The sequence below is a fragment of the Micrasema longulum genome, unplaced genomic scaffold (genome assembly GCF_059751315.1).
Source record: "Micrasema longulum isolate JH-2025_06_02 unplaced genomic scaffold, ASM5975131v1 h1tg000948l, whole genome shotgun sequence".
Taxonomy (NCBI): domain Eukaryota; kingdom Metazoa; phylum Arthropoda; class Insecta; order Trichoptera; family Brachycentridae; genus Micrasema; species Micrasema longulum.
In genome coordinates this window covers 26,908-40,820 of record NW_028278139.1, presented here as the reverse complement: position 1 = coordinate 40,820, position 13,913 = coordinate 26,908, and the positions used below count along the sequence as shown (strand labels likewise).

Sequence of the window (13,913 nt, the reverse complement as noted above, 5' to 3'; positions counted from 1 at the left end):
GTTACACAGTGTGTAAAGTTACCACTTAAACCAGCCATTGACAGGTCATAAGCCCTGTAGATGCCTGGACTTCTATATTACCTTCTCTTAAATGTTCTTCATCTCTGTTGTAATATGTTAAGCAAATATGTATTTTTCAAAACCGCGAAAATATTATAATTTACATTAAAAATATACCAATGCAATTTCGCGGTCCAATCCCAAAAGGAAGATATGACGTTGGCTGTATCGATGCTTTGTTCTCCTCTGAAAACCTTTCGGGGTCGAACTTCGTAGGGTTAGGGAAATACCTGGGGTCACGGTGGATATTAAATATTGGGACCCACACTGATTCATTGCGTTGAATCTGAAAAATAAAAAAACTGTATATTATAAATATTGCTACTACTACTACCACCATCATGCTGTTTCCTTGTAATTGTAAGCAGAGAGGACGAACCGCCACACACGTCTTCCATTATTATTTTTATGATGAAAGGGAAATATAAAATATACAAATTCCTCAAAATTAGGCGATGATGATTTTATTCGAAAGAATTTGATATTCGTATGTAGAAAAAATGCACAAATTAATTTTATTGCTCACAGTAAAGCAAGGAATAAAATATAATATGTAAATTAATAACAACAATAATTTAATTTTTATACTATTCTTCTTATACCAAACTTCTTAACAAAATGGATTTTTCTCCCTTGAAAATAGACGCACTTTATCTAAATAATAAAGTAAACTCTCTTAACCTACTCTCCAAAATTAATTTTGTTATCCCCTTTCGCGTGACAAGAAATAAGTATTAATTCCATGTGCCAGTTTGTAGCACTAACTATGCAACACACTCTTTTCTCTATCGTTCTTGCTCAAACTATTATTATTTTAATCTATTGATGTATTATTTAACATGACCCTTAATTTAATTGAAAATAAATTAAGACTCATTCTTTCTGACTGCGATACGCTCCCACTTGCTATTTATTGGTGCTTACGCTTACACACACCTGAACACACTTCCAGACAAATAAGCACCCTCACAACTCTACACTTACTCTCATTCAAATACACACTAACACACCCTTTTGTTCTACCACAATTTTATATGTATGATTTTTATTTAGAAACTTCGCTGGTCTGTCTTTGAACCTGATCTTTATTATGTTATTTAATAATTGTTGACTGTTTGTAACTGAAATAAATAAATAAATAAATATTACCAGTTAGTTTAATCAAAAATGTATTGAGTATGTCCAAATGCTAACTGGTATAACAAGAACTATAAATATAGAAAAATTGTTTTCAGGCGTTGCCTTGTAGGTGAATTGGTTCAGCTGGATGAATCAGCAGAAAGAAGAAGAAAAATGAAAGTCAACAGATGGAAGAGTTGAGGAAACGTGAATGTTTAAACATAGACGGAATGGTGAATTTTACCCAGTGTTTCCACCCTTTAAATGTTTCTCTCTCTGTTGCAACAAGTTTAGACTCTTTTAATTCCATTTATTGTTATTCTTTAATTGCATGTTGTTTATGTACTCATGTTTTATTTAATTTATATTTAAAAGTCTTAAGAGCATAAAAATATGTTTGTAATTTCAATTATTATGGTGTTTATACTCGCACATTGTAACATCGCAAAATGCCATTTTCTCATTGGGATGATCGCATTTTTTAGGTGTTATAAAAACAATGAGAAAGTTCGGTGGCTTTTTATATATATTATTATTTATTAATAGACGTATTATCAGCGCTATGGTTTTTTAAAGTTTCGTATTTCTGAAATTACCAGCGTGTGACGTTTCAAGTTCTCTTCCACTTCTTCTCGGTCAGTTCTGGCGATTGGTCCGTTGACGCACCGTAAACCGGAAATTTTTCACAACTCCCTTTATATTGGTTGATTCACATGAAATAATGACGTTGTTCAAAGTAGTGCGATTTCATCAAAATATTTTTTATTATTTTTTTCATGCTTTTCTAAGAAACTTTGCAGTAGAGTTGAATGCTCTGAATGAATTTTTACTGCCCTTAAGAAAACATTTTTCGAATCCAATTTCCCTTAGGGCTGAACTTCCTCATTCATTCTTATACCATTTCTCTTTATTGCTCTTCGGGTTTTTCTTTATTTAAAAAAAAAGGAGTTGCTTATTTTTTTCCTTGCTTAATTTGTACAAGGCTTATGTTAACTGCAAAAGGTATGTTCCTTCTAATTTCTCTAACTATAGTGTGAGGATCTGGTAGAATAATCGGCTGTGGCCTTGTTAAGGATTTCCGCATTTGCTTTAATAAGAGGAATCCACAGAAAACTCATTCACGAGAAGCCGGACTATATTGACAGGCATTAACAGATTTTCCATTCCACTTTGAGAGCGTTCGGCATATTCTTTGGGTTTGATATACTTAATTTAATCTCCAAAGTTAAAAATGTATAAAAGATAAATAAATTTAATCATGGTGACATTCAAGCTATAAAGGTAATATTTTTTTATGTAAATACCTCATAAATTGGATTGGATTCTGAAGAAGGTGGTAATGTATAGTTTTTGGAAGCCACTCTATCTATGATTCCTACAGATGGCCACAGTCTTAAAGATTCTGAAAAATAAACGTTTAAATTTCTTAGATTTAGACGGTCGTCCAGATGCACGATTAGTTTAGGAGTTATTTATGCTTTGTGTTGTATTACTTTTTACCGATGATCGCATTTCAGTGTCCATCATCAAGATACGACTAATTTTTGTATATATATGTGCATCGTCATGTGTTTTTGTGTCACAGTCATTGCTATTGCCGTTTCACAGTCTACGGCGGTATTTCTAATTTTTTTTTGGCTTTGGAACCCCAAATATATATGTTTTTTTTTTAGCGGAATCGAATCCCGACAGTTTAAAAGAAAATGGACAGAAACGTATTTTTTAAGAACCATGACATCTAATTGTTTGCATGTTGTAATGCTCGACTTAAAAAAAAAACTTTATTTTGATATAAATTTTATATTTGAAGCACTAATTTCGTAGTTGTTCATTATAAAAAATTAAATAAAAAAAACTTTGATTTTAACCACTTATTTTAATTTTTTTCTACCAACCAGTTTCTAAGCTTTCACAAGCTTCTTTTTTTCATTGGTTAAGTGTACCTTGAAAAAGTTCATTTTGAATTTTAAATGGCCTGTTTTCTACGACAATACACCTAACACATCGTCTACGTTGCATTGTGTAAACCAAATGCTGTGTATATTGATAATATGTTACATGAATGATTGTATGCTTCTAATTGTCTAGGGACAGTGAAAATTATACCGTAAAATCACCCTAAAAGTCAATATTTCATGCCAACCTTCCCAGAAATTGAACTCGGGACCTTAGGTACGGTAGGCGAATGCGCCAATTTCTTCACTACAAGGCGGATGTATCCCAAATTTAAACACGAGTACCGGAATCAGGTTCTATTTCGTACATACAACTGTATTTTTTGTCCGCCCGGATAAGGAATTTGTTTCAAAATAGTACTAAAAATAACAAACAATCAGAAAAAATGTAAAAAAAAAGTATTAAATATAAATTGTTGTTTTTCTCTTCTTAAAAATCTAGCTCATCTAGCTAATCGAGCTCCGTGGTCTCTTAAGATCTCTTTGCGCATAATAAATCTTCCACTCTTTGCGCTCATGGGCCAGGGTCAAGAACTGTTTAATGAGGACTAACAAATTGTTAAACATCACCTCAATAAAAAATGTTTATGAAAAATTTACAATGTGGCAATGATGTTGAATTGAAAAAAGTCAACATACAAGGTAAATATTCCGATGTTTTGTTTATTGTTCAAGATATTGTTAAATAATTTATAATTTGACGACTGTAAGGAATCGGCAATATATTTTCTTACCAGAAACAACCATGTCGAGATACTTTAGCTTGGGCAAATCATGATACGTGAGAGCCCCAGTTTTGCTTTGGAAGTTGTCTATCTCTTCGTGCAATTTTTGCTGAACATCGGGATTCCTGGCCAGCTCGTATATTAGAAAGGTAAGCATGCTAGATGTTGTTTCGACTCCGCCGATCAAAAATACTACCGTTTGTGCTACTAGGTCATCATCAGTCCATTCTGAAAGAAAAATAAGGGGGAAACTACAAATATAAAGAAAATACATATGGAATATTCAAAAATAATATTAAAAATAGTCAATGGAAATGTACATGCTCACCGACTTTCATGAGAGCTGATTAATAGCAATCCTAAATAATTTATTCACTAAAAATTACAATCCGCCATGAAATTTTATATTTTTGAGTTGCCGTTGAAGTATTTTTTTTGTGTCATCTTGTCATCATCATTTGAAAACTAAAAGACGCAACTTATGTCAACGCCAAAAAAAATGTCAAAAATGTATTCTATTTCATTCCAACAAATTAGTCGATAATTCACAGCATCTTCTCCCTCGAGCATCTTTAGCAACTTTATTTTCTTAATTGAACGCGAACAGAATAAGCTGTCGAAAATGCTTCATCACGTCTACTTGACATTCCATTTGAAGGCTTGTTATCGAATAAAATAAAACATGTAACGTAAAAAAAAAAACAATATCTTCTTTTTTTTTCTAACGACGTATAACCGTTACCAGTTTTTTTTTAGTTTTGGTGCTCGAATTAAAATTTGGATAAAAACAGAAACAACTTACGTTAACAACTAATAAATACTTTAATCCTATGTATACCTATGTACGTCATTATGTTTGATTATATTTCTAATGAAATATTATATATCGTGGTCGCAAATTTTTTTTTATGTTGTTGAATTAGTTTTTTTAGTACTAATTTTAATCGATTTTAGGTTTTTGTTTACAGATCTTTTCAAATCAGTTCTACACATTTCAAAGCAAATACAATGGAAAATGGCACTTACTTCTTTCCACTTTCCTTGTCCCAATTTTGGATTCTTCCACAGTGGCGAAGCCAGCATGCTCTCCCACTGGAGATTCGTGCTTCAAGGAACCTTTCTTGGCTTCCATCAGAAGATGGATCATATCGTGGCGGACTATTCCGTGCTTATCCCTCTCCGACATTGCTCCCAGGACTATATCAGAGAAATATGTTCTCACTTCTTTACGGATTAGAGGTATCTCTGCCCACTTAAATAGACAAAAAAACAAATCAATAGACCGTTTTCAATTTCACATACACCGTAAGCTCTTTTTACCATTGGTAAAGAATATAATACATGTATTTCTTTTATGCTTTAATCAGGTAAGTCACTAACCCAAAAAACTTTAAGAAATCGCAATTTTAAAATTTGAATACCATGGATAAATCAGAATTTTGCATTTTGCAGGTTTTATTTCTAAAACATAATGTGTGCATGTATTTTTAGTAAATTCCCTTAGTATTTTTTTCTTTCGGATACATTTAGAAATATCTGTAAGGTTTTTAATGTGGCAAGGGGGCTAAAAAAAAATAAAGTGACTTTTTCTTGTTTATTATCTGGACAATGAAAGCTATAAAGAGTTTTTGACAGAATAGAAATTGGTTACGCCACATTGAATCTATGTGCACACATTGATATATATAGCACATTTGCTAAGATGAGGCGTTTGGATTTGTTTACTACCTACGGGACCCTGGTTAAGATGTTGCATTTTTCCTACCGTGGGTACCTATATTGTTCCAGCGCCAGAACAACGATTAAACCGACCGTGTGTACAAGTGATTTCTCATTTTGTCATCGCGATTGCAAAAATATATTTTGCCATCAATCAGTATTAAATCTACTGTGTGTATAACTCGTCAAGTGCTCCTTCTCTCTGACATCAAGGTAGGATCTGATCCTGACTGCCGCGACAGAAGTACCAGCAATAGAGGTGCCAGAACCCAGAATAAGGTAGGAATTTCAATCATTGTATTTAGGGTTCTGTAGCAAAGTGAACAAAGGATAACGCATCCCGCGAATCAGCAATTTTTGAGCGTGCAACTGCTAACGGGCAAGTGGCGCGATCAGGAATATTTTAATAATTATTAAATTTTCTGGTTAAAAATAAATTTTATAAAAATAAATATTTTTTAACGTTTTTATTGTTTCATGTTTTATTATACAAATAAAACTGTTATACTTAAAAACATATTAAATCTACCTTAACTGTCAATAAATTCTGTTTGCCTTTAGTGACACGTTGATATTGTATTGAAAGTAATACCACTGTTTTTACTAACAAAAAATAATTTCGAATTCAACAACTTTTTTTTAACAATACCTTGGTGACTTTTACCATTTCAAAGAGCATGATTTTATTCTATGAATGGCTTATTAAACTCAAACCTGACTATTTTAGGCTTACCGACATTCGCCAGAACGTCGAAGAAGATATACTATCCGTTTTTACATTTCCCTACATCGCTCTTTTACTTGTATAATATTATATGCTAGTAAACAATCTGCGATACGATTTTTCAAAGTATTTTAATGCCTTGAGGGGTTCGAACCGTCATGCGTCAGTAGGGTCGCAATGAGTTACGTCTTGCTGGGAGGTGTGATTCTATAAAATGCTGCGAACGCCCAGTTGCATTTCACCGGCAACACTACTGATTAGTCCAACTCGTTAGCGTCCACGTCGCGGACAATGGGCAATGGGATCACACTCACAAGATATGATCACAGCAGATAACGAGGGGATGAAAGACGAGTTTCTGGTGCCTCCAAACCAGAACCAACTAGCTAAGGGAAGGCAACCCTGACAAAAAAATCCATCAGAGAACGCAACGGAAAACCTCTCTGGTCATCTTGTCCCAGGAATCACTATGGCGAATACATCCAATAAGCAGTTATCCTGGCTGCGAAATAGCTCAGGACCGAGATGTTTTTGCTGTGGTGATCGCCAACGTCGGGGAAACCTGATAAGGCAACGCTAGAAGAAGTATCGAGTAAACGGTTTTTTTTTAACTAACTAACTAACTAACTAACTAACCATCACGCCATTTCCCCAGAGGGGTAGGCAGAGAGGATAGAACGCCACACCACTCTGTCCTGGCACACTTCCTTTGCTTCCTTCACATTCATACATCTTCTCATGCACGCACGTCGATTATTCCGACTTTTCACATGACCACTTTCAAGAATTTGTTGTACTTGATCATGCCATGTCTTTCTCGGCCTTTCTCGACTTCTACAACCAGACACATTCGCATCATAAATCTTTTTAGCCGTTCTTTCATCATTCATTCGCTCCACATGACCGAACCATCGCAAAAGACCTTTCTTAATTTTGTCGATAATGCTTAACTCAGCCTTGCATTCTGCTCTAATTTCGACATTAGGGCACCTATCATACATTGTTTTTCCGCACATTCGCCTGAGGGATCGCATTTCAACAGCATTCAGTCTACTTTCGTCCCTTTTTTTCCAACTCCATGCTTCGCTTCCATACATTAGGGTTGGTACCAGAACTCCATTATGAACTGCTAATTTAGCCTCTTGCGATAGACACTTATTTGCTACGACAGACTTTAAGGCACCATTAACTCTGTTACCGGCACTAACCCTCCTTTCAATATCCTTGTCCATATTTCCATCTCTAGTAAACATACTACCCAGATATACAAATTCTTCGACCTGTTTCAAACTATCTCCATTTACTACAATCTTACATTCAGTCATAGTTACATTTCTTTCAAAGACCATGACGTTCGACTTTTGCACATTCATTAGCAAATCACTCTCCTTGCACACTTCGTAAACCTTTGTAACCAAGGATTGCAGTTCCTCTTCGCTGTCAGCTAGGAGGACTGCGTCATCGGCGTACAGAAGGCAACTGACAGTAAGATTACTCATTTTCGCTCCCACATCCATACTTTTCAATTCTCTCATACATTTATCCATGTATATGTTGAATAACCACGGTGACATAACACATCCCTGTTTGACTCCTTTAGGGATGTCAAACCAGGAAGTTAATGACCCATTTACCCTTACACACGCTACACTATCTTTGTACAAGGAAGCAATAGCGCGGACAAGGTTGTCACTCACTCCATACTCCGATAGAACCATCCATAATTTTTTCCTATCAACTCGATCAAATGCTTTTTGCAAATCAACAAAAGCGCAAAAAAGCTTCTGGTTTTTCGCCAAAAACTTTTCTGTCATATTGCGTAATGCAAATATTTGATCCATACATCCTCTACCATTCATAAATCCACTCTGTACATCCCATACTTTCTCCTTGGTCACGTTTCTTACTCTTTCTATCAGTATTCTTCCATACATTTTGCCGACAGCGCTCAGAAGACTGATAGCTCTGTAATTCCCACACTCCACCTTAGAACCCTTTCCCTTGTATAACGGCATAACAACTGCCCTCCTCCAATCAGGTGGAGTCCTTTCCTCCTTGAGACACAAGTTAAAAAGTTTATGTAGCCATGTGAGAATTAATTTGCCACCCGACTTAATAAACTCTGCTGCAATACAGTCATACCCTTGCGCTTTACCATTCCGCATACATTTGACAACGCTGATAATTTCTTTCATACTAATCTGACTTACCTCATCATTTGCGTTCAGACACACCTCGGATAATGTCGATACATCGGCACCGCCCGAGTTACCAGAGTGCGATTCATAAACTTCCTCAAAGTATTCCTTCCATCTCTCTTTTATTCCACTCTCACTAGTCACCATTTTTCCATCCTTATCTTTAACAACTGTCATGCCTCCGCTTTCACTGCTACTCCTGGAGTTTTTCACAGCTTTCCAGAAAACTTTAATGTTTTCATGGAAATTGTGTGTCATTTTCATTCCTTCTTCATCCTTCAATTTTTTCTTCCGTTCACATACACCCTGCTTAACCTTTTTCTTACTTTACTTACTTACTTACTTTCTTACTTTTTTTTTTAAATTCATAATTAATTTTTATTCAAGGAAACCTATTCAGCATTTATTATTTTCTTAGTATACTTTTCTTACACGGTTGTTAACAGAAAATGACGAAAGTTCTTTGTAAATTAATTACAACTCTTCATAAAATTATTATTTTCTGATTACGATAACTATAAAAAAATATTTACATACCGTATACTAAATCAAATGTTAGTACTTTAGGTGTTCTCCGGGGATCGTAACAGGCTAATAATATTTTATATGAAATACAAAGAAAATTTTGCTCACGAAAGAGCGAATGCCATGAATAAGAAAAATAAGATTTTGGCAAATTATTAAATACTAAATATTTAATTAATACATTATCAATATTAAATTAATTTTTTACTATTTACGATAAAGTAAAATATCTGAAAAGTTGAATTTCGATTAAATTTTCCAAAAACTTCGTTTTATGTAAAATAAACGTAGAAAAAAATAATCGTATTTATAAAATATTGCTTTGGGATTAGTAATTTGCTTAAAATTTTCATACAAGTTGTTTTATTATGCCGTCGATGACATAATATTATGTATAAATTGAATGGTTTACTCACATTATATATTAGCCATTTGAGCCAGCATTTTTTACAAAAAAGACGAGCTGATAATTTTTATGAACGGTTTTAATAATAGATTCGCCAGATATAAAATAAAAAAAGACGTCACACGTATTAAATTTTACATTACATTTTACTTGTCACGCTATATTATATATTTGTTGAATGAAGTGAAAGTAGTTATGTAAACACCCTGTCTACAATTTAAAAAATATATATATACCGGTGTTATCGGGTGCAGTAAGGTCAATAAAGAAGTTTAGTGATTTTGATTTTTTTTATTTGTTATTTGAGTATTTAACTAGGGCAATTAAAAAAAAAATATATAAATCGTAATAACAGCGCTGTGATATTTAAAGTTTTTAAATTCAGTCGGTTATTGACAGTGATTGGGGGAGTACGCATTTGAGATAACCGGCGAATTTAAGATTTTTAATTTATTTTGCTACAACAGGGTTAAATTATCCGTTTATTTTTACATATTATGGGAAAGGAATTATTAAACAGTAAACCTCCATATTTTTTGTTCAAATATCTGAACTTTAAAATATTCTACTTACTTACCTTTTGTATATTTTTGTGAATTTTTTATTTATTTATTTACAATTTTAAAAAACCCGTTAGGGTTACATTAGAAATTTAATATTGTCTAGTCATTTTATGTCTCGTCTAGTCTAGTTAGTTCAGTCATCATGTGCTTTTTCAGATTGATTTTAAATTTGTCTCCATTAAAAGTTTTCAAGTAGTAAGGTAAGACGTAGTAGTGTTTCAGTCCATTATGTAGTATTTTTGACTGTCCCGTGTTTCTCTTTGCTTTTTCAATATGATAGTGTTGTTGTTGTCTGGTGTTATATTTGTGTATGTCAGCATTTTTGGCTAATATTATGTCGTCGTCTTGTATGTTTCCCAGTGTTATTTTGTGCACAATTTTTAAGGTCTCAATTTTGGTCAAGTAGTTTATGTCAAACTGGTGTGTTTTTTTGTACAGTTCAGTCGTAGAGGTCAGGTAGGGTAGGTTGTATGTTAGTTTAAGAATTTTATTTTGTTGTCTTTGTATTCTTGTTATGGCTGTCTTGTTACCAGTTCCCCAAAAGGCGATCATGTAACTCAATTTACTTTTGACATAGGCTTCGTACATCATAATTTTTTCCTTTCTTGATATAAAATCTATAATTTTGTAGAAGAGGCTATGTAGTGATGCCATTACTTTAGTGAGTCCGTCTATGTGTTTTGTCCATTTTAATTGTCTGTCCATTGTGAGTCCTAGGTAAGTCACATGTTCTAGTTCTTTAAGAGTTTCGTTGTTTATTTTTATGTTCATGTTATGGTTCTTCTTTTGTGTTTAGAAATGTATTATATTGCATTTCTTGGCATTTAGTGTTAAGAAGTTTTTGTTTGTCCATTCTAATGCACGTCATTGTTGATGGTTTTAGTGGTTTCAATGTCATTTTTGTTTTCATATAAAATTCCTAAGTCGTCCGAATAGATTGTTTTTTTTCCCATTATGTCACTGTGTATTATGTCGTTAATGTATATTATATAAAACAATGGTCCTAATATTGATCCCTGAGGTACTCCAAATTGCATTGTTGTTATTTCACTTTTGTGTTCTTCAATTTTCGTAAACTGTTTTCTTCCTTGTAGATAGTTTTTAAATATTTTGAGAGCTTGTCCCTTAACTCCTGTATGTTGTAGTTTATCTAGAAGGGTATCTATGTGGACTGTATCAAATGCCTTCTTGAAGTCAAGTATGAGTGCAGTCACTGTATTTCCTTTATCAATTTTGGTTTGTATAAAGTTGCAAACTGATGTCATTGCTGTGGAGGTACCCTTTCTTTTTTGAAATCCATGTTGGTCTTTTGCAATAAAATTAAGGTTTTCGAGGTGTTGGTATAATCGATTGTGTAGCACTTTTTCAAATATTTTACTTAGAATGGTTAAGTTTGCAATGGGTCTGTAGTTAGAAGCTAAGTTTTTTTCTCCTCCTTTGTAAATTGGTGTTATTCTTGCTAATTTCATTACTTCTGGAAAGCTTCCGTTTGCTATATGTTTATTTATTAATTTCACAATTGTCGTGGTTATTTCTTCCTTTATTTTTTTGACTGTAACAACTTTTATTTCGTCATGGCCAGGTGATGTGTTGTCTTTGAGCCCGTTTATTATTTTGCTGATTTCTTTGTTGCTCGTATATCTTAAGTAAATTTCTGCGTCATATTCTATTTTTCTAAAATTTGTTTTGGTTGTATTTTGATTTACTATAGCGCTTGCTAGTTCTTTTCCGATGTTTGTGTAATAGTTGTTTATTATATCGGCTATTTCTTTTGCATTCTGAGTCTCTTCACCATTTTCTTTTTTTAATTTAGATATGTTAGTTTTTTTGGTATCATTTTTTTGGGTAATGTTTTTAATTTCTTTTCTATATTTTGTAACTGTTCCCATTAGTTTCATTTATGCGACTAGCAAAGTGTTTTTTTTTTGTTCTTTTTATGTTGTTTCTAACTTCTGCTTGCAGAATTTTAAATTGTTGGGTAAATGATGGAAAGTATTGCATTTTTTTATACAGTTGGTCTCTTGTTTTAATTTTGTCATCCAGCCTTCTTTAGTTGAAGTTGTATAGTTTTTAATGGTGATTTTTGTGTTTTTTCTCGTTTCTTCTTGAATTATTTCTTGTAGTTCCTTAAAACTTTCAATGTTGAGATGATTTGTTATTTTTGTTATGTTTTCTTTAAGTTTTGCATAGTCAATTTTTTTAGAGGCATACTTTTGTAGGCTTTTTTTAGGATTGTTTGGTGGTATTTTCAATTGTATGTCTATTTGTCTGTGGTCACTTAGTGGGGTGTCGGTAAGGTAAACTTCTATTTTCTCTTTTGGTTTTATATTTGTTATTACATGATCTATTATTGAATTTTGTCCTCGTTGGTTTTTTCTGGTGTATTCTTTGTCAGTTTTTCGGTTGATAATTTTTAGGTTTTTGCTTTTAAGCATATTTATGTAGTCTTTAACGTCGTTATGTGTGTAATATATTTTATATGTTTTTTGGGTTCTTATTTTTAACTTTTAAACGAACATTTTTTTCTTAAACTTAGTATTATTACATTTTGTAATCTTTTAAGTTTTTTTGTTTAATGTACTAATGATTAAAGATAAACCTACTTGTCTTTTTTTTTAAATAAATTTAAAAAAAAAACATTTTTCGTGATTTATAATTTTTATGTTCCTTTTAATGAATTTTTTAAACATAATATCATGTAAGCGTGTTCATTGAATGTAACCATTGTGTTTTAATATGTATATATAAACTTTTTATGCTTTTTTTTATTATGAGTATATTATTTGAAGTGTTTATTTCAACACAATTTGTATTTTTTTGTAAAGTAAAATGCCCTACGTGCCATGTAAATTGATAAATAAATAAATATACAACGTTACATTACTGGGCGTAAAGGAATTATTTACCACAGTCTTTTAAGAGTTTAAATACATACTGTCATAAGTTTGGGGCAAAGAGCATAACCAAAGAACTTGAGAAGTTGTGTTCCACTAAAGTCTGTTGCATTTTTGCTCATTTTGTAGAATTCGCAATCAGGGTTTTCTAGGGAATCAACTTTTAGTCCGAAAACAGCTGTTGCAATGACATCGTTAGTGTAGTGGGAAAATACATCCTTCGCTTCAATATCCACATTCAGATTACCTGAAAAATAAGTACCTTTAGTCTGTTTCAATCAACGCAATCTCCTCTAAATAGAAAACCAAAATATATGTATTTGTTTAGAAACCTGAGGCGCATTTTAAAATGTAATGATTGGCCATTTGTTGTGCACATTCCTCTACAAATCCAAACATGTTTTTCATCTTGGAACCAGTAAATGCAGGACTTAACGTTGGTCTCATATCTCTCCATTTGTCATCTAAAAGCATTAATAAAGAAATTAAAATGCGACGTTTTCACCATTTAATCTCCATTATCATTTTTCTATTCGTACCCCGCAGTGCATATCTGCGCCGCGATTACTAACGGCATAATTTAAAAACTTTATTTATGTAAAAAACCGTAGGAAAATTCAAAGTATCTCCTTCGGTAAACTATAATTGATCATACGTAGAAGCGAAAGTTTTCACGGTCACTTTTATATTGGGTTATATCGTGTGTGTTAGAAAGAAGAACAAGGAAGAAGATATTACCAGAGGAACTGCATACCTCCCATATGTACAGAATGTTACTGACAGCTGACAGGATAGCCAAAGTGCTGAAGAAACATAATATTGGGACATCGTTTGTTGGAAAAATTAAGAACCATTTATTAAACCCAAAAGATAAGAATCCCCTGGAAACGGAAGCTGTTTATAAACTAAGTTGCCAAGGATGTGATAAAGTGTACATACGTCAAACAGGGCGCACAGCAAAGAAAAGGATTAACGAACACAACAGAGCGTGTAAACTTGGGTACCCTGACAAATCCGCAATAGCG

At 33.0% G+C, this 13,913-nt stretch overlaps 1 protein-coding gene across 1 annotated transcript in view; it reads right to left on the bottom strand.

The window, feature by feature from the left end:
• LOC148277964 (uncharacterized) overlaps positions 1-13,913 on the bottom strand; it is an 84,160-nt gene that overhangs the window by 46,039 nt on the left and 24,208 nt on the right. The window contains exons 12-17 of the mRNA XM_088232108.1: positions 13,221-13,352; positions 12,930-13,135; positions 4,886-5,111; positions 3,869-4,087; positions 2,484-2,581; positions 178-346 (exon numbers count right to left, since the gene is read on the bottom strand). Of these exons, the coding sequence (XP_088088234.1) occupies positions 178-346; positions 2,484-2,581; positions 3,869-4,087; positions 4,886-5,111; positions 12,930-13,135; positions 13,221-13,352 (1,050 nt within the window). The remainder of the gene's footprint in view (positions 1-177; positions 347-2,483; positions 2,582-3,868; positions 4,088-4,885; positions 5,112-12,929; positions 13,136-13,220; positions 13,353-13,913) is intronic.